Source organism: Lacerta agilis, chromosome 1 (assembly GCF_009819535.1).
Source record: "Lacerta agilis isolate rLacAgi1 chromosome 1, rLacAgi1.pri, whole genome shotgun sequence".
NCBI classification, from domain to species: domain Eukaryota; kingdom Metazoa; phylum Chordata; class Lepidosauria; order Squamata; family Lacertidae; genus Lacerta; species Lacerta agilis.
In genome coordinates, this window is record NC_046312.1 from 70,599,555 (window position 1) to 70,621,922 (window position 22,368).

General features: G+C 41.4%; 1 protein-coding gene across 4 annotated transcripts in view; it reads right to left on the reverse strand.

Moving 5' to 3' along the window:
* The window catches only part of SERGEF (secretion regulating guanine nucleotide exchange factor), a 101,162-nt gene that overhangs the window by 57,911 nt on the left and 20,883 nt on the right, over window positions 1-22,368 (reverse strand). The window contains exon 10 of one of the 4 annotated variants that reach the window (XM_033153955.1): window positions 14,332-14,387. The exons of the other annotated variants lie outside the window; for them this stretch is intronic. Within the exon in view, the coding sequence (XP_033009846.1) occupies window positions 14,385-14,387 (3 nt within the window). The 3' untranslated portion in view covers window positions 14,332-14,384. Of the gene's footprint in view, window positions 1-14,331; window positions 14,388-22,368 lie in introns of those variants that run through there. 4 annotated transcript variants of the gene reach the window in all.

Genomic DNA, 22,368 nt, shown 5'->3' on the forward strand with positions numbered 1-22,368 from the left:
GCTGGAGGAGACTCTTGAGAGTCCCATGGACTGCAAGAAGATCAAACCTATCCATTCTCAAGGAAATCGGCCCTGAGTGCTCACTAGAAGGACAGATCCTGAAGTTGAGGCTCCAGTACTTTGGCCACCTCATGAGAAGAGAAGACTCCCTGGAAAAGACCCTGATGTTGGGAAAGATTGAGGGCACAAGGAGAAGGGGACGACAGAGGATGAGATGGTTGGACAGTATTCTCGAAGCTACTAACATGAGTTTGGCCAAACTGCGGGAGGCAGTGAAGGATAGGCGTGCCTGGCGTGCTCTGGTCCATGGGGTCACGAAGAGTCAGACACGACTGAACGACTGAACAACAACAAAAACTACCCTGATGGCAGAAAGTGAGGAGGAATTCACCCTTTTAATGAGGGTGAAAGAGGAGAGCGCTAAATATGGTCTGAAGCTCAACATCAAAAAAACTAAGATCATGGCCACTGGTCCCATCACCTCCTGGCAAATAGAAGGGGAAGAAATGGAGGCAGTGAGAGATTTCACTTTCTTGGGTTCCATGATCACTGCAGATGGTGACAGCAGTCACGAAATTAGAAGACGCCTGCTTCTTGGGAGAAAAGCAATGACAAACCTAGACAACATCTTAAAAAGCAAAGACATCACCTTGCCGACAAAGGTCCGTATAGTTAAAGCTATGGTTTTCCCAGTAGTAATGTACGGAAGTGAGAGCTGGACCATAAAGAAGGCTGATCGCCGAAGAATTGATGCTTTTGAATTATGGTGCTGGAGGAGACTCTTGAGAGTCCCATGGACTGCAAGAAGATCAAACCTATCCATTCTCAAAGAAATCAGCCCTGAGTGCTCACTAGAAGGACAGATCCTGAAGTTGAGGCTCCAGTACTTTGGCCACCTCATGAGAAGAGAAGACTCCCTGGAAAAGACCCTGATGTTGGGAAAGATGAAGGGCACAAGGAGAAGGGGACGACAGAGGATGAGATGGTTGGACAGTGTTCTCGAAGCTACTAACATGAGTTTGGCCAAACTGCGGGAGGCAGTGAAGGATAGGCGTGCCTGGCGTGCTCTGGTCCATGGGGTCACGAAGAGTCGGACACGACTGAACGACTGAACAACAACAACAGTCACTTGTTACCCAGTGGTCTCCAAGTGACTTGCAACACATTTAAAAACAAATGTCAATAAATGATACCATTAAGAAATGCATATGCATAACCTACAATCCATACACACAGAGATGCCTCACAAAAACCACAGGAGGTATGTATTAGTAGCATCTAATATAGACTTTTAAAAACTTAATATTTATCCTGCTGTAGAGTGGCTCATTCACTCAAACATGTCTCATATGAGAAGCTCATGTAAGAGCTTAATACATTTATGCTTCTAAGTGTGGGCCAATAGTATTTAGCTAGTGGGCTGTATACAACTATGTTTTATTCAAAGTAGACCCACTGAAATTGATAGACCTAACTTAGTCATGTTCAATAATTTCAATGGTTCTACACTGCAAAAGTCATAGAGTTTAGTGCTCACATTACTCTGCAGATTACCCAGCACATCAGGGATGGGAAATATCTGTGGCCCTCCAGATACCGTTGGATTCCAACTCCCATCAGCTTCAGCCAACATGGCGCATGTTGGGGGATTATGGGAGTTGTAGTTCAGCAAAACCTGGAAAGCCACAGGTCCCCCATCCTTGCTTTACAGCAAGTTCAAGATTCCAGTGTTACATCTCCTTGACATAAACATATTTAATGGCTTAAACATAAGAAATGAATTTAACACTGCAGGATTTCTATAGAACGCAAGCATGGCAAAATGTCTTAACATTCAATCTGTGCTGCTAACCTAACTTCACCCACTTCAATGGGACTCTAGCAAAAACCTTATTAAAACCAATAGAGGCTGCTGGTGTGATCCCACCACATACAAATATATTGCTATTATATGTAATGATAGACAGAAATTAGTGTTGCTTCACTGCATAGCTTCATAAATGTTCTCACAAATATATTTGCTGCTAATAGAGAAGGTGAAAGAAATAACAATGTTTATCCTGTGGTCAGTGTATTTAGATACAAGTAGGAATGTAACCATGGCTACATTCATTCCAAATTTGTGGTTAAAATGTTTCGTTTACTAGTTCTCAAAAGTTGGCTTCCTCCTCCTAAGACACCTATGTTATGCTAAAATCTGGCAGTTTCGGAGAAAACATAACTACTCTTAGACAAAGCTGGACTTATTGTTGCAAGCACAGAAATGCAGTAAAGCCAGTTAAAGAACATATACAGAACTGCAGAGGAAAAATTAGAAAGCCTCAAAATAGATCATCCCATTTTGAACTCCACCTGGTCAGAATGTGTGTGCCCCGTCATATATATATATATATTTTCCAAGTAACTCATGGGGCTTTTTAACAGCTCAACATAAGAGCTTCCCGTAGATGAATGCCAAAATTTGTACCTACCGGTACTTAAAAGATTAAAGATGATGTGAGCTACCCATACAACATGTATTATTGGGCAGCCATTCAAACAGAGTTAAATCAATCAATCAATCAATCAATACATGTGGGGAATGTAAAGGTTTAAAAGGAGAGGCTTCATGTTTCAAAGCCCCGCTGAACATTTGGGTGCATGAGAGCTGAGCTGTGGGGGCAGTCTGCCACATAAACTTCCTCAAGTTCGCTTCATCCTATAATGTCAGGGGTAGTCCACACAGCATATTCTAGAAGCCGTTGAATTGCATCAACTTCCCTCAGCCACAGGAGTATGACAAATGGCATGGGGTGAAGGGTCCTAGAGTCCAAGAGCATTGTAAGGTACCACATTGGCTAACCCTGATATATGCCTCTACAGCAGAAATATTACTTAACTCCTCCCATTGCAAGAAATTCCTCCCACGCTACAAAGAACGTGGCAATGGCTTGGATTCAGACTTAGTCATACTTAATCAATGAAATCAATTAAGCTAGTCGGGACTAAATTGCCTCACTGATTTCAATGAGTCTCTTATCATGAACAGGTCTGGTTCCAAATCAACATGTGTGCTTTTGTGTTAACCTACCTGACTTCTTCTGACAATACTCATGGCTTACCAGTGAATACCTTGACCCACAACACAATGTATTCTGTTCTTATTTAATAGAATAATTAATGTTCAGTGTTGTGTCCAAATATAAGGAAAAGGAAAAGAGAGGAACAGACCACAATATGAAAGCAGCTTCTTCATCCTGCTAAACAAAGATGGGAGTATCTGCTATGTTATGGCAATGCTTTGCATAAGCTGCAGTGTCTGTGAAGCACAACCCATATGATGCAGAAGAGGGTGGGTTTTTTTCCTGCACACACAGTACACGCACAAAAGAAGCAGTTTCCCTAGCAACCAAGCCGCAGTGAAATTTATCAGGACAGCTCCTCGCCCTCTACATATTACTGGATAACATCGTATGGATCAGCTGACACCTAGTGTCTGGTCGGAATGCTGCTTCATGAAACAATTTCCTAGGCACACTGTAGCAGGCAATTAGAATATTTCCCTCTTTCAGGAGGACATACACTAATAATCATTAACACTCTCTCTCACCCACCCCCCACTGCCATCCATTTCTAAAAGCAGCAAATACCATTCCTTCATTTTCACTTCTAGTCAGGCAAAATTTCTTTTAAAATAGGTTGAAAACAATATTGTATGTAATTTCATTTTGTAATTTTATTTGTTAATGGTTGGACCAAGATATTTTTCTTTGTGAAACAAAATTATTTAATAAAAATTTATATGTAAAAAAATAGGTTGAAAATGTAAGAAAGATAATGAAACTGTAACAAACAGTCTAGAAGAAACGGATGCTACATCAACATATGCTGAAGTACATATGCAACCATCTTTGTTTTGTAAAAATGGCACTATCCTGTGGCTGGCATTCAGCAGTCATCCCTGCTAACACAGCATCCCCTACACAGAGTTCTGTTGATGGAAGGGGGGGCTAGATTTTGCCTGCACCCCCTTGTGCTCTCTGCAAATCCAGTGTAGGAGGCGATGCTGAGTTCTGCAAGCAGGGAAAGGGGGAATTGGCAAAAGACACTTTCCATCCTCTCCACCAATGAGATACCTCCATTGGGCCAAAAGCTTCCATGCTTCCAACTTTGGCCATTGGTGCCAACACGTTGGGGGGGGAGGAGTCATAGACAGAGTGATGCTAGTGTGAGGGAGCTGAGTGTCGTTGGAGTCGTGCCTCAGAACAGACTTGGTGGAGGCACCACTCCTTCTTCTTTTGTAGGGTCACAGGTGGCACTGTGGTCTAAACCACTGAGCCTCTTGGGCTTGCTGATCAGAAGGTCGGCAGTTCAAATCCCCGTGATGGGGTGAGTTCCCGTTGCTCTGCCAGCCTAGCAGTTCAGAAGCATGCCAGTGCAAGTAGATAAATAGGTACCACTCAGCTGGAAAGTAAACGGCATTTCCGTGCACTCTGGTTTCCGTCACGGTGTTCCGTTGCACCAGATGCATTTTAGTCATGCTGGCTACATGACCTGGAATCTGTGCTGGATTTACGTATAAGCTAAACAAACTATAGCTTAGGGCCCCACTCTCTTGGGGACGGCAAAAAAAAATTAAAGGAAAAAAACTGGATGTACATTTCCAAAATATAAGATAAAAAACAAATAAAATAAAACCAACAGTGTTTTGTGTTGTGTAGGTTACTATGATGTAAGTAATGGGCCCCGCCTGCTAGCCTGCACCCTAAAATATCACATATACAGGGCCCCATTACCTTCAGTAGCTTAGGGCCTCACCAGACCTAAATCTGGCCCTGCCTGGAATGCTGTATGTGGACAAACGCCAGCTCCCTTGGCCTGAAAGCGAGATGAGTGCCGCAACCCCATAGCCACCTTTGACTGGACTTAACTTTCCAGGGGTCCTTTACCTTTTACCCTTCTGAAGACTTCAGCTGCTTGAATTAAGATGATGGAGGGAATACTAGACACAAAGTAGTGAGGGGGGGAGGCAGGGGCTGAAGACAGAGCTGGAAGCCCACCTCAAACCAGGTTTGCTGGTGGCACTGCCTCTACTCCTCCGTCCCTTTCCTTCATGACACTTCCTCAGCACAGGCTCCATGGAAAAGGGGGCAGCAGTGGCAGAGCCTGGGCGCTTCTCATGCTATTTCCACACTGTGGGAGCAGCTGCCTCGTGTTGCTGGTGAGGCGCTAGTGAGAAAATGCCTCACAGAAAGAGTAGATGGCGTCATGATTTATGACATGATGCCCTCTACTCTACTGTGCCCCCAGAGAATCATAAAATTGTAGAGTTGGAAGGGGCGCCATGGGTCATCTAGTCCGACCCTCGGTGATGCAGGAATCACAACTAAAGCAAACCTGGATCCAATTCCCTGTTACTGTAACGTGGCATAAGTCACTTATATAAATCTATATTTAGCTACTTCAGAACAGGAGAGAGGTGGTACTTGATGGTGGTTTTTGAATCCAAGCAAAAATAGCTATTGTGCCTATTTTGTGCTGAAAAGTATATTCAGAATATATGTGTGTGTGTCAAGGCAGAAATAGCAAGAAAAAGCTGATCACTTACTAACACTTCCTTCCCTATAACCAGTACTTGAGAGAGACAATTAGAGAAACAGATGGGAAGTACATTTACTTTCATCTATTTACTGGTAATCCTGCCATGGCCATGCCATTTCATATCTGGCTTCTGCGCTTCAAATAGTACAAGCCATGAGACCACTGTGACCCCAATCTGTACTGAAGAATGCAATATGGGAAGGGACAGGAAAATTGGGGGGGTGTTTCAATACATTGAAAATTAACGCTGAAGAGCATGAAATAAGCATTTCTTTCTAGGAAGGGAGACCGGAACAACTTAATGGAAAGAAGCTAAGCACTGACACAGCACATCAGAACAGAAAAGTGCTAAAGCTTTCAACTTCAATACAAAATAGCTATCACAACCACCACCCCCCAAAGAGATTTTCTTTAATTTGCTTTGGTTAAGGAAAAAATAATAACCTCCCCAGTTTTCATTCACTTTTTTTTAAAGGACTGTGAACAATAGTTTTAGATTTAAAATTCAGTAGAGCTATCAGAGCCTTTCTTACAAATGGAATCATTTCTAAAAGAAAAAAAAAGATTTAAAAGTATACAACTTCAAAACTGATTTCTCATTACAGAGAGACCAGCTATATATTGCGATAATATACTGGAACGATAAATCAGTCCAAATGCCACAACATTTGTATTCTACCCTCTTAGAGCTTCAGAGGTCAAGAGTTCTCTGAACAACATGGATTGTGTCGCAGAGGGCTACAATGGGAAGGAAGAATCATCCAAAACTGGACAGGAAAACCCTGAGTGTGGGGGTATAAAAAGTGTCAAAAAATTATTAAAGTGTTCTTCTTCCTCTCTTGTGTATCCTGTTGTCTGCCTCTGGAAATGTATTCAACTGTTTATTGTCTACTGAATCCATATGGAAGGGTACAAGTTGCATTCTCTGCATAATTCACATTTTCTTAGATGGACATCTGGATTAAAATTCTCATGATATATTCATGTAGCAATTGGAGATAAGCAAAGTAATCCAAACCACCAATCCACTATGCTGAAGGGAGTCTGGGTGGAATGGAGGTCTCTCTTCATGCAGTCAAGGCAGATCTATATGTCTGAAATTTGTTGGGGTTAATCTCTTCCTGAGGGGCTACCATGTTTCCAAATTTCATGCACCTCCATATAAAAATATGGCCATTCTGGTTTCCCAGTGCAAGTCAATGGGAAGACCAAAATTTCAGATGTCCTGAGTCAAATCAGGTCCAAATTGATCCAAACCAAATCAGGGCTTGAACCACTGAATCAGATCCAAACCACAGCAGACGTGGTGGTGGTTGCACAACCCTAATTACCAGTATAAAATATTCTTCTTTTCCAAGTATTTATGTACAAATTTACATGGGCTTCATTAATCTCGGTCTTCATGGTTCTACATGCAAATTTTTCATAGACTGTTAAACAGATTCATATGCTCAACAGACATGACTACAATCACTGGCAATAAAACTCAGCCACATCAGGAGCTACGAGATGTATGTTATGGTCTGCTCTTGGCAGCTTTCTCCTTCTATACTTTGTAAGACAGTGCCATACTGTGGACAGTCCCATTTCTTTGCTGTTTTGCTCTGCAGTCTCTGCAGGTACAGTAGGCATGTTTTCTGACCCAGTTTCCTCACCAATCTCTACTTAGCTGTACACTGCTAGTGACACTCCTGGCATGCCAACCAGATACTGCAGCCTGCAGTGCAGTTTGTTACAGCACGTTCACAGTTCCTACTTAAAAAACAACAACAGTGGAAAAGTACCGTTGTCAACTAAGCCTAATTAAACTGAAGCCACTTTCACATATGTGCCTGGCACATTTACATATGCTAATTTGTGTATGCTTGTGTATCCTCAACAAACAGAAAAAATACATTTTTAAGCTTTCTCTCTCTCTCTCTCTCTCTCTCTCTCTCTCTCTCTGTGTGTGTGTGTGTGTGTCAGGGAGGAGGGGAGGGAGAGAGAGAATTCCAATTACCTCTTCGGGTCCTGGTTTGGGAAAGAAACCTCATAAAACTATTAGTTAAGCATGTCTTTTTATCAGTTACTGAGATACAGAACTCACTACAAGAGAGACCTCGCTCAATTTGTCTTACTTTCATTTATCCAGCACTACAAACAAGCAATTTGTAAAATCAAGGACAATAATACAGTGGGAGCACAAACACAAGTACAGTCAAACCTCAGCTGTCGAACGTAATCCATTCCGGAAGACTGTTTGACTTCCGAAACATTCAACAACCGAAAACTCAAAACAGAAGCCGCATAGCACATTCGGCTTCTGGAAACCGTTCAAAAACTGGAGAGTTACTTCCGGGTTTTTTATGTTTGGGAGCCAAAACATTCCAAAACTGAGGCATTCGGGAACCAAGGTTTGACTGTAATACATATACGCACACATAACTGAGGGCACAGCTTTGCCCAGCAGATTTGGGCTAATGTCCAACTCATGAGGCTATTCTGGCACTTACTACTCAGCATGCTATGCTAAAATACAGTCACTACTGGAAATTAACTATTCAAAAGTTGTTGGCTGCCATGCTGAGGATATATCATCTTGAATTCAGGCCAAACAGACACAATCTTTGGAGGATCAAGACATAATGAATACTTAAAATTAAGAGTCGTTTGAACAACATTTGATATAAAACAGTAGTGGATGGTGTGTTGGGCCACTGAGTAGTGGATGGTGTGATGGGCCACTTCTGGTCAGTCATGTTGCTACTGCTTACCAAAAGGCAGAGAGGAGAATACAGCAGCGAAGAATCTGGTGGTAAGTGTATGTTTTGGAAGAGGACATATTTCAGTAAGCCCATTACAGGATTTGCTTCCCAGTAACCCAGTCCCATGGATCCTCAAGGAACATCCTCTCAGAGTAATCTTCTTAGGATCACAGCCTCAACTGCATCAGGGGCTGCTGGGAGATTAAGTTCCTTTCTCACCTTTTATTCTGGTCAGGTTGGAGACAGCGAATGAACTGGTCACTGTGGAAGCAGAACACAAGGCAACTTCTCTCTTTTCCTTTCTCTGCTCCCTGCTCCATTATTCTCTAAAAACACACACCTTGGCAATTTCTGGGTAAACCTAGAAAGGGGGGGGTGTTCAAAATTTGCAGGATCACACCCTAAAGAAACATGCACCCTCAGATTATTGCTTGGAAGCAGAAAAGAAATGGGTACGAGAAACAGTATCTGTCATAGACAAATTTGAGGGAGAAGTTTTACATGAATTTATTCATCTTCATTAGCATCATAGAGTCTGCTTCCTAATAGTTTGGAAGGGGTAAAATCTTCTTTGGGTTAAATAAGGAGTGTGGGCACAGGGAAAGTAGTTGAAGTGCAAACTTCAGGTCACGCAGAAGGAGAACCCATGTGAAAATTTGGCTGTTTCTTCTTATGATAGTTGTCAGTGGAATTTTACAAAAAGTAGTATTAAAATCTGGTGCAAACAACACTTCATGGAAGACAGGTTCCATGGAAGCAGTTGCTGTTGGAGGGACAGAACACCCCCATCTCCCCTAGCCCCCAAGAGTCTATAAATTTATTCTCAAGCTAAACAGCCTTTGTGAGCTTATTTAAAAGGTTAATATAAAATAAATTATTCAGGGAAGACTCCACACAGTAAAACAGGGTAATAAAACTGCATATCCATAAGAATGTCAAACACATTTACATTTATAGTAGAAACACAAACAGTAAGTGAATCATTCTTATTATGTACAACTATCAGCCACTGATCTGACCCAACAGTGAACCTCATCTTCAGAGGGAAAAGATAATCCAGTGCAGCATGCCTTATGCCTGAACAAATGATACATTTCACATGCTGCAGATCTTTGTTTAAAATAAGATGTGGTGTTTTTCAACATGTTGGGCAGAAGAAATTTTCTCTTCTGCAAGAGCTCTTCCATAAAGAATAGTTCCAACTCTTATGACTCGCTGAGTTCTAGAGCTGCCACTCAAAGTTAAAGCCAAATGTGTGAACAACATACCGTATTTTCCCGTGTATAAGACTAGGTTCTTTTTCCTTTAAAATATTATCAAAAATTAGGGGGCATCTTATACACAGCGCCACCTCCCCCCCCCCATTTTCTGAAATCTGAGTCCCCAAAGATAGGGGGCGTCTTATACATGGGGGCGTCTTATAGACGGAAAATACGGTATATTCTATCACGCTCCAGAACAGTCCTTTTAACGTCAGGTAACAGACTAAATAAATTATGCTCAGGAAATGGAATTATCTCAAATGGAGCAGATCAGGGTTATTTCCCTAAATTACTCAAACATACCCTAATTGCATTCTTTAAAAGTTGTAGGAAAATAGTCATCAGAAAGTCACCATGGATACACATTTCTATAATGTGTGATTGATCAGATGTAAATCCAAGGTATGCGTGTAGACAAAGTTTCAGACGAAACTCATCTGCTGTTCTCAGGGTCTCACATCAGAGTAGGCACACATTCAAAACATGGGCCTGAAGCAGGTAGGTAGCCGTGTTGGTCTGCCATAGTCAAAACAAAATAAAAAATAAAAATCCTTCCAGTAGCATCTTAGAGACCAACTAAGTTTGTTCTTGGTATGAGCTTTCGTGTGCATGCACGAAAGCTCATACCAAGAACAAACTTAGTTGGTCTCTAAGGTGCTACTGGAAGGATTTTTATTTATTTTTTATTTTGTTTTGACTATGGGCCTGAAGCTATTTTCCAGTTGCCTCCCAGGATGCTTCCAATGACAAGAACACTAATAATAATGTGATGTTACCTAAGGCCTGTATTTTCACTTACCAAACTGTCTAATTTTATCTAGCCATCTTGGGAAGGGCCATAGTTTAGTGGCAGAGCATCTTCTTTGCATGGTGAAGGTTCCAGGTTGAATCCCTGATGTTTCCAGGTCAGTCTGGGTATACCTAGCTAGAAAGAGTAATGATCTGACTCTACATAAGGAACTGGGGTTTCTGTACTTTTGCCTCCAGGAGAGTTTTAAAATCTGTCTATGAGAACAAAATGTTACATTAGAAGTGCCCCCCTTATTTTTGCTGTAAGCACTTTCTAATTAGGATGACTGTCAGTGGCTAGAGTTAAACCTCCATGTGTCTTATGAGCTTCTGCAGCAGCATCTGATGAAGTGGATTCCAGACAAGTGTGACATGCAGCACTCTCTTCCCCAAACTTACCAAAAGGTAAAATGCAGTAACAGAAGGGCTCTAGAAGTAGTAAGACTTCCGTTAGGCCTGTGATAATGCCACAAACCCACATGGCCATGTTTGGGGCTACCAGGAGCCATTGAGAAATGTGGCTGCATCCCTAGGTGGTGCCACGAGTACGCATTTCAAATGGTTCTCCATTCCCTTACAGCAGAACATGCTCACCGTATATCAAGGGGCCAACGAAGACCTTACATTGCACCCTGATTCCTCCCTTCAATTCCATGTCCAGGAATACAGGGAAGGAGTGATGAAGAGATGCATTGAGGCACTACAGCTGCAGCGCTATCCACAGCATACCCAATTCATACCCTGGATTACATTTCCAAACATCTTGAGGAATTCGACAATGTGATCCAATTCCCCCAAATGATTTCTAGTACACGTGGGAAGGAATCCACTTGGCAGATGGTGTCGCCTCCTCAGGCAAAGTGGACCGCAATTGTGGAAATACAGCGAATGCCCAATTCTGAGCCATCTGGCACAACTAAAAAAAGGCAGTGCCAAGTATGTGGCCCGATAAACAAAAGAAAGGTCTTTTGCTGAGAAACAGCACTTCTGCCATCTGAATAAAATAGATACACCAACAATAACTTCAATAAGAAAAGTGATAAGGGGGGGGGAATGCAGCTCTTGTGAGAATGATTGAATTAACCTCTTATAGGAGGATGCAAGTAAATCAACGTAATAAATTCATGGGGAAATTGTATTTTTCTTGATGTATTGGAATAGTTAATATTGATGTACAACCATGTGCTGTTTTCAGTTTATTACAAGTTTATTTTGTTATTTGAAATTTTGTACTTTTGAAATACTGTGAAGTTTTAGAACTACTTTTAAAAATTCAACTTTTTTTGTTGTACAGAATTCGGACAAGATTGTCCCGTAGTACATTCATGGCATCCTGCTCTTAACACTTCCATTTTCAGAGATCAAACAAGAAAATGTGTCCACCATTTATTTTAACTGCCAGGCTATATTAAGCCAATAACAATGCTGTTTTGTCTGCTGTTATAAATGGATGGGTGGTTGTTAAATGTGTTATTTTAACTATGTGGTTTCAATGTGCTTTTAATTTTAGCTACTTTGGGAGCCCCAACTGGAGCTTAAAGGCAGCATAAAAAAATGAAAAGATGAATCAGTATTTGAAAGCTACAGCTGATACAGAATGCAACGGCTTTCCTTGATCATGAGGGCTGGACAGCAACAGCATATTATACTAGTCGTCCCACCTGGGCACCCTGCAATCTTTCAGGCACAGCAGACAGTGTTAGTTTTGACTTTCAAGCCCTAAAAAAGCTTTGATACTAACATGTATTGTTCCCTTTATTTCATGATGATCTCCAAATTCAACCTGAATTCCCTCCTGACTAGCTTTATTTACAGTCCACAATTTGTTATGTTGGCAACTCTATGTGCAAAGCACATCCACATTCTTCTGTTGGCACCTTGCTTGTCAACTGTAGAACTTGTACCATCTCTCTGTACTGTTTATGGAATCTTAAATGGGTTTAAAAAAAAAAAAAGATCCAAGTGCCTCTGTGTTAAAACCAGTCACACCAGTCACACCAGTTCCACAACTTCGATGGACAACGTGTTGTTAACATTGCTTTGACATACATACAACCACATTCTGATCATCACTACTGAACTGCAGAGCATGAATTTTAAGCAATTAACCATATTGGGGAAAGGGGCTAAATCCATTCATTTTAGTTTATCGTGTTGGTAGAAAAGAATATTTACTAAATACTCATTTCTTTATCTCTTGGGAACAAAGCGTGATTGGAAGAGGGGGTCTACCGGTATGTTGTTTTTGAGGATGAGAAAAATAGGGGTATGGATTTCATTTCATCTATTTTTAGTGCAAGCTGAACTAGTGCATCACAGAACTAAATGAAATGAAAAATTACCTTTGGAGTTAAAGATTCCATATGTCAAAACTACTACTACTACTATTACTTATTTATTTATTTTAAAAAACTCATCTTAGAGATATTTTTCTTATGCTCCAATGATTCTTAAATACTGTACAGCTACAGGTTGGCTTACTAAGATAGGATCAATAATAATGCAGCCTAGGAGAAATAGTTGAATGAAAATAAGTTCCCCAAATCCTGACAGACACATTAATGACACCCCTCCTCCAAAGGCAGACATGTTATCTTTAAATAGTTTCCCTCATTTACCACTTTTAACCTTTTTTTGCCTGATGTAAAACCAGAAGGTTAGCAAATACCTGTTGATGGTGATGCTTCTTTATTGTTGCTCTTTTAATTTATTATCCACCATAAGATCCCAGAGCAGCTTACAACAATTTAAAACAAAGTACTGTCAGAAGAACATGGTGGGTCCATGTATATAACCTTAATAGCCCACCCGCTGTTGATCAACAGAACATTATAAGGTCATAGGACAATATCAATTGCTTCTTAACTATATTCTGTAAAATACTGCAGGGCTTAAAGCAGGAAACCGCATTGTCAGAGACTTGTCCCCATACCATTTGTTCTATTCCAATACTGACAGCAAATAAAAAATGTGATCACTTTTAGATGAACTTGACTGGGGGTTAAGATTTTTATTCACACACGAAGGACAGGGTCTCACCTAGAATATTGCCACTAATTTTGATAAATATATTGCCAATCTAGGCCCCCATTAAGATCTGCATGGTATAATTAATTAATTCGAAATTTCATCCATGGGTTGTATGAGTGGAGTTCCACTCACATAACTGGACAGTTGTTTCTACTCTTCCCTCTTTATGCCCCCATAATCTGCTACAGTGGGCCCCCAAACCAGCTGGAGCTAATTTTGAGGGCACATGGGAGGCTGGAGGGAACAGGAGAGGAAGAGGAGGCACCGATGCAAACACAGGAATTTGTTAGGATAGTGAAGCTGCAGCACTGGATACAACCCCATGGACCAGCCTCTCCCAGTCAGATATTGTTGCAGATAAAGGTACTCTCTCCTTTTTATCCTCCTCTCTTCTCCAGGGATCTGTGAGTATTATTAGCTTGCTTTTATGTTGCCACATCCACTTTTAGATACCAATACTGTGTTTTTTCTAAGTGATTTTTGTTAGTGCACTTTGAACCTAAAATATCATTCCAGAACAGTTCATTCACAAACATGCACACCAAAACCCCTGTTGAAGTCATGTCATTCCTTTGTGAAAATGAATGGAGGCAAAATTTACCGGTACTTCTCTGAGAGTAACCACATATCAGGATTTCAACAGTGAAAATAAAATGGAAAGAACGGGTCTCATATTACAGGCACACTTTGGGAGGAAGTTAGAGTTTATCTTCAGTCTGCCAGATCAGGGCCGGCCCACACATGAGGCATGGTGAGGTGACCGCTTCAGGCAGCAGGATCCACTGGAGCAGCATATCCTGATGTTGATCTTTCTTCTATCCTTGTTCCTGATGTAGATCCTCCCTCACTCCTTCCCTTCCAGAGAGGCAAGATGCCATTCTGGAGTCCGCCTTAGGTGCCAAACTGTATTGGACCAGCCCTGGGCCAGATAGTTACTACATGAGAAGGATTCTGCTGTGCCCAAGTCCAAGGGTATACTTTACTGTAGAGTCAAACACTCAAACACTTAAAGAGAGATACAATGGACACTTTCCAATATAACAGCAAACAATCCCCCCCCCATTTTGTTCAGAAGTGATAGCAAACCTCAGACACACAAAAAGGGAGGAAATTAGGAGCTTCCTATCTTGTCTTGCTAGTGCATCCAAACACAGTAAACTATGGATTGGTCAAACCACTGTTTGCCCACCAAACCAGAATTCAGTCCATGGCTCAAGCTAACCAGGATTTGCTATATTGTAAAACAGCAATAGAATTCAGGTCATTTCATTCATCTCATTACTATTCCAAGTACAGTATAATGTGCTCACAGAAGCTTGGGTTAAAACAGATATGAACAGACCGTTCTGTTCATTAAGACGTCCATCACAATCACTTACACTAACCAAGGACACCTTTTGGTACATAGCCGCTTTGCTCCAAGACTGGACCAGCAAGTAGCTCTGTCCTCAACTCTGCCCAACAGTGAACTTATTTCAGTGGTGTGTCATTTCAGAACCCCCATTAAAGTGCTAGCATCTGGTTTTATTCTAGCAGATCGTGTCCTCCCTAAAAGAGGGTACATGTTGCGGTGAGACCTGGAAACCTATCTCCTGTGTTGTGGGTGGGTAAGATTGGTCAGCCACAACACCTGATTGGTAGGTCTCTCAATGTTGGGTTCAATCTGGCCAATGGGGCGCAGTCCAAACGGATTGAGGGACCTATATATACCCATGCACGTGACCCAGAGCTTCCTCTTTCGGTGTGTGCATTCGGAACACCTCCCCACCTCTCCCTACTTTTAGGGCTTTTGCGCTTGACCTTGCTATGCCGTCGTGTGTCGTCTGTCATTGGGACAGGGGCATGGCAGGAATTTTCCCCACTTGGCTGATCGGCTGTTGCCATTTGGGTTTCGCCTGCCGCGTAGCAAATAGCCACAACTTGTAAGGTTGCGAATAGGCAGTGGTTCTGGTTCAGGTGATAGGGATGGGAGAACGCTCTCGCCATCCCTATGTGAAGTTCAGGGGGACATTTGGGTGGCGGACATAGTCTGTTTCTGGCTTTCCGCCTATCCAGGTGTTCACCCTTGGCTGACCTATGCTGGTGCCCTGGGTCAGCGCTACCTGCAAGGGTGCAGGGAGCTAGTCGAACCAGAGCCTAAATTCTGTGGCCTAAATTCTGCCCAAAACCAAACTGAAATTTGAGTCAAGTGTGAATTTATTTAGGGGGGAGGTCTCTGGGTCTGAACACGAAACTAAATTATGAGTGATGTTCAGCTTTTGATGTTATATATATTCCAGGGAGGGAGGTATCAATTAGAAGTTTCATATTTTTAGCTTTTTACCTCTCATGGACATTTGGGATAGCATTGCTTAATACTTAAATACACAGAGCTTAATTTCCAGGGAAGTTCTTCTATTCTGTTCCTGGTGGATTGTTCACATAAATTTTACACTGAGAAGCTGGAAAACAAAATAGTTTTTAGTGTTATGCTTTTCCTTCAAAATGGGCAATGGTGGAAACTGTACACTGTCCTAATTTTCAGGTACAGCAATGTTCTAAAGCACTCCTTTTGGCTGACTGCTTAAATAATTCACTCTTCTTAAAAGCACCTTCACAGGCCTCACCCAAAAGAGAAAAATTCTGAAGGGCTTAGGGAACACAACAGTGTGAGATAATGCAAAGATTTGTACTCAATATTCTGGGATCTTGTTTTCAAGGAAAAAGGAAAACATCACAATTCAGCCTATTGATCCTATACCACAGATCATACTCTTTGTCTTGTTCTTGACTTCTTACAGCGCCTGTTAAATAAAGATTTAGTTATTTCTCTAGTTAGTGCTGCATATTCAGTATTCAACACTGGATGCAACCATAGCTGCTTGGCATTTACAAGGAAAAGGCGAGACCTCAGCAGCAGAGCACAGGCTTTGCATGTAAATGGTCCCAGGCTCAGTCTCTCCTATCTGCAGGTAGAGCTGGAAAAAAACTCCTTTCCTGAAGCTCTGGTGAGGCTCTGCTACTCAGTATGGACAGCACCAAGACAGATGGACCATGTATTGAGATAAGGCACTTTCCTACAAGTTGGGCAGGAAAGTTCCAATAGTTCACCCCACAAATTCACCTATCCAAAAGAAAGTCTAAAACTGAAGATTTTCATACTATGTGGTATCTTTTTGTCTGTTTCATTACAAATTAACCTCATATTATGCAAAAAAATGTCTATTAGTCTATCTTCTTTGATATTATTTCTACTTTTACGGTTTTCAGCAACTTGTGTATAAGTAATATGCAGCTTTTGGTGTTCTACAATTACTTTTTGTATGTGAACTCTCACTTTCACTGATTATAAAACATATTTTTAGGGGGAAGGATTTTACACTAAAGATTTTTCTGAACCGGTTTTTAAAGTTACTCATTATGTGATTATATCGGTTTCCTTCAAGCTTATTCTAAAACCATTAAAATTAGTATTAAAAGTACAGTTAGGTTTAACCACTGTCATAATGAGAAATAGCTATTGAAATGTTTATCAGTATCTCAGACAGAAAACTAAGACATTACAGGAGTGATTTCAATAAGAAGGTTAGACATCAGATAGGTATCCTCTCAAGATGGCAACTTCACACAAAGGCCTACGAACATGAAAGACCCACCCTGCAGATGCTCATACTTCTAACTGTTTCTGGTGACCTCAGCAAGCCAATAAGCCAATTGGACTCATTGTGAATCGGAACATTTCTCTCCTCCCCAGCCTTGAATGTTTATGCTGGGGTGGAGAGCCACTGCCCATGAGCAACTTGCTGTGTGAGAGGGGGACGCAGTGGAGCGGAGGCACCCTCCTGGGGGCAGGGCGTCACAACACACGTCGGATGCACTACGCATGCCCAGAATTTCCATGCATGTGTAGTGCATCTGGGCCAGCACTGCTACTCCCGCGGCGAGCCAGCGAGTGAGCGGCGGCTCGTGGGGATTCCCCGTCCATCCATAAAGAAGCACAGACAGGGTGCCGGGCAGCAGGGGAGTGGTGGGAGGGGCCAGGGAGTGTCATCCCCTCCCCTGGAACCCGGGGCAGCCTGCCCCCTACGCCCCGCCCTTCCTACGCCACTGGGGGAATGGAGATTGATTCCTAAGAGGTCTGACACTAAGATTTCCCCATTTTTTCTCTTTTTTGTGTTCTGTGGAAGATCAGAACTACAGTAGTTTCTATCTGGCTTTTCCCCAAACCAGAGTAAAGACTATTGAGCAAGCTGCTCATAGCCTGTATTATTCAATCTAACTTGCTTTATACTTTCCTGCATCTTCCAGTGAACTTAAAACAACTTGTAAGGTTACCAATGAGAGACGGAATGTAATGGTGGAAGTTACTTGTTGTTAATGTTATCTTTTTTAACATAGCAGAAGCACACCCTTTTTATGTAAAAGTTTAAAGCACAAACATTAAAGAAAATTTCAAAAAAACTTGGGGAATGTTTTTAAATAAAGTGACTTTGTTCTAATTATTTTCAGTACGGCTTTCTAAGCATGGAATCTGTGAGAGTTAATAGCCTATTTCCTCACTGGCTCGCAGCCAATCTGCCTCCACACTGACACTGTACACAAACCAAAAGTCACCTCCAAAGATAAAGCACTTGTTCGGTCTGAGTACAAGCTTAAACCAGAACTGAGGAGAATTGAGACACAAATAAACAGAAAATGCCATGCTTTTTTAGGTCCAAACTAGATATGAGGTAGCAGCCACATCTGTTTATAGTCACAGAGTCACAGACAGGCTGGGAAAAATGGGCCTGTAAATTAGGGGTGGGGAATCTGTGCCCCTTCAGAAGCTGTTGGACTCTAATTTCAATCAGCCATAGCCAGCATGGCCAGTGGTCTGAGATTATGGGATCCGTAGTCCGACAACTGGAGGGCCACATGTTCCCTGCCCCTAGTATAAGTGACAGAGAAGTATTAAGGAGGAAGGTTCCAGAAAAAGCACAATAGTAAAGACATCACCTTGCTGACAAAGGTCCGTATAGTTAAAGCTATGGTTTTCCCTGTAGTAATGTATGGAAGTGAGAGCTGGACCATAAAGAAGACTGATCGCCGAAGAATTGATGCTTTTGAATTATGGTGCTGGAGGAGACTCTTAAGAGTCCCATGGACTGCAAGATTATCAATCCTATCCATTCTTAAATAAATCAGCCCTGAGCGCTCACTAGAAGGACAGGTCCTGAAGTTGAGGCTCCAGTACTTTGGCTACCTCATGAGAAGACTCCCTAGAAAAGACCCTGATGTTGGGAAAGATGGAGGGCACCAGGAGAAGGGGACGACAGAGGATGAGATGGTTGGACAGTGTTCTCGAAGCTACTAACATGAGTTTGGCCAAACTGCGAGAGGCAGTGAAGAATAGGCGTGCCTGGTGTGCTCTGGTCCATGGGTCACGAAGAGTCGGACACAACTGAATGACTGAACAACAACAACAAAAATACCAAAACAAAGGGGGGGCAGTTATGATTCTGGTAATCTGGTGGTTTTGGTAATCAGCTTACTGATACATCTCACCTCACACCTACCGTAAATCACCTCACATCTAAAGATCTATCTATCTTTACAATGCAAAATTTGCCATGGAATTATTCTCCTTTTACACTGAGTTTATTAAAAACAGAACACGACGCTAGTCTCTGAAACATAAACATGATAAGCAGCAGGGATGGCCAGCTTCTATAACCTTAGGGTTATCAGCTTTCTTATTTCTTCCCTCCTGAAAAGCTTCCCCCCCACACACACACACACTTCCCTAATAGATAAAATCACAAACAAACATTTTACCATGGTTTGTCCAAATTTTTCATAGGGCCCTCAGAGATCAGATAATTCAGAGGCTACTCTAACCCAGAAGCCACCAGTTGGCCAATCCAATGGATAATGATGCTGTGTTTTGTAAATTGCTCTTTTTTCCCTTCTTCTCTTCAGTTTGCTGATATTAAGGCAAGGGGAAAGATCATCATCTTCCTCCTGCTATTTTAATCAGCTGTTTTTAAAAACAAAAGTAACTTTTCGGGGCCTCAAGAAAGAGCACAGTTTAAAATGCACTTACTGCATTATCTATTTCCTTAAGACCTACAGTTTTGGTAATCGGCTTAGTGATACATCTAATGTACTGTAGGCATGCTCTTGGCAGCTGAATAGCAAATCTGGCTTCAAAGGCTTAATATATTCACTGAAAGCCTTTGTAGTCCACATTTTTACAGCAAAATGTGTTAAACTCCTGATACCCATATTCCCAAAAAATATGTGCATAAATCTATAAACACAAGCAGTATTCAATAGTCTAGATTTGGATAAAAGTTGCTATTTATATTGTATTGATTTCATTTATTAAATTTGTATACCACAGTATAAAAATACAAAATAAAAACAAAGTGCATAATAAAAACAAGAGCAGAAACAAAACAAGCCCATAATCCAATTATTGTTATTATTTTAGATTATTAGTTTATTGTATATTATTAGTATTATTGACCTAATAACAGGCTAGGCTGAGAGACAAGGCCTCACGCATGTTCATCCTGTCAGCTTCATTTTTGGGTGGGGATTTGAACATGTGTCTCCTTGAGCCTAGTCCAGTGCTCTAACCACACTGGCTGTTCAGAATTGAAGATCTGATGCTTATTCGGTTTTCATATTGGTGTTGTTTATTTTATCTGCCTCACCAAACACATTCATTTACAGTGGAATATAGTTCAATGCAACAGAACACTTCCCTACTTCATTACTATATTTGCATTTTCTCCTTATATGTTTAGAATTCCGGTAAGAATATTAGAGCTCAAGGAAGCAATCATATGTATAAAGAGAAAATACTGGTATGTGCTACTTTGGCACACTGACAGCTTTTCAATGATTTCCAAAGTGTGCCTGTGCTAATCAACTTGGAATAAGTTGGTAAGTTGAATAAGTACACTTTGCACTTTCATGGGACCCTGCAGCCAGACACTGAGGTCCCCCAAACGATACCACAGAGGAATGGCACATGGCGAGGCAGCGACATCACTGCGCCAGCCAAGGCTCCAGCTGCCCACCAACCTCATTTCCCCAGAATGCCTCTGGGCCCAGAGAAGACGATGGCAGGCAGCTGGCAGCAGTTGCACTAGTTAGCAGTCTGTTTAGAGTCCATCCTAAAGTACATATTTTAACCTTTTAAAACCACCAGCCGCTTAGGTCCAAGTGCCCACCTTCCCCCATATCAGCCTCTCTGTACATTAAGAACAGTTGAGGCCTTCTGCCTCTCAGAATAATCAGGTTGGGCAGAAGTGTGTGTGGTTTTTTCCCCTGCAGTGATTTTATCCTTCTGAAATGTACTGCTGATGGGGGCAAGTCATCCTCATTCCCTACAGTCATTTAGGAGAGTCCTTAAAACCCATCTGTTTTCACTGCCTTTTACTTGAAGGTATGTTTTGCTTTATTGCATTGCTGAATGTGTTTAGCTTACAGCTGGCTGCGTGTTGCTGTTTTTTTAATGCAAGTGGCTTTCATTATGCATATTTATTTTGATTATATCATATTTTTATCTTGTAACTTGAAAGTGCTTCTACCCTTAAAGGCAGCTTTCAAATAATTAAAATAAGATAACCAGCACTATTCCAGGGCAGGCAACTTAACACTAATGTGGTAAAAAGACAGTTTTATAAAGGCAAATATGCATGAATGTTGACATGCCTCATATTAATTTTTTCTGCTGTATCATCCTTGCTATCACATTGCTGGAAGATTTGATAAACTGCAAAAAGGAGCGTTAAAATGTTTCTACGGGAATTTCTTGCTGTGTTCCTATCTGCCAGCATCATTAAGAGGTGTACACAAGGGAAAGGGGATAATGAAGACAATGCTCTTGTTGAAGAATACTCTTACCTACAAAATTTCATGTTCCATCAACTTTTTTTTTTTAAAAAAAATTAGATTAACTTATTCAAAAACTCACTCTCCCTCTCTCTCTCTCTCTATATATATATATGTTTCTTGCTTCAGAAATACTGCTTTAGCAATATGAAAATTTAATGCGTATGTTAATTAACCAGAATTTTTTTCCGTGCTCATAAACAGCCTTTATTTTAAGGGCAGGGGGAACACCCAATCTAGAAGCATTTTATGTGCAAAATGCTTCCTTGATTTAGTGTTGCATGTGCAGTTGATGTCACCAGTGATCAGTGATGGGGTCTCTGTGCTGTGAAATGCCCCTTGTCACAGTTCAAGCTGATGTGGACAGAAGACTTTGACACCAAAGTATTCAGGTGTTTTACTACTGACATTCTCAATAAGGGACAGTCCCATTTTAGCTACATTCCAGGATTGTGACTGCCACCAGCTAGTGCCAAAATGTCATTTTTATATATATATATATATAAAAATCAGTTAAACTTAGGTTCTTCATGATCTGATTATATCTGACATCTCAAGGTTTTAGCTTTCCAATTCAGCCCTGTAAGCTCTTTCATTCTATATCAGTAGCAGCTTAAACACTGCTGATCTTACTAAGATGTTTATTAATAAAACAAACTCTCACTTCCTCCCACCCGTGAGTTCACAGTATTCAATGTTTCTAAAGTTGCTCTTTTTAATCGGCCAAATTCTTGGCAACTTCTTTTTCATTTAGGTATAGGTCCATTACTTTGGCCACCTCATGAGAAGAGAAGACTCCCTGGAAAAGACCCTGATGCTAGGAAAGATTGAGGGCACAAGGAGAAGGGGACGAAAGAGGACGAAATGGTTGGACAGTGTTTTCGAAGCTACCAACATGAGTTTGACCAAACTGCAGGAGGCAGTGGAAGACAGGAGTGCCTGGCGTGCTCTGGTTCATGGGGTCATGAAGAGTCGGATACGACTAAACAACAAAACAACAACATAGGTCCATAGTCCTTTGAAACTGTCAGCTCCACAAAAGATGGTACATCAGAACATGTACATGGAAAGACTGAACTATAGATGCACTAAAATATAAT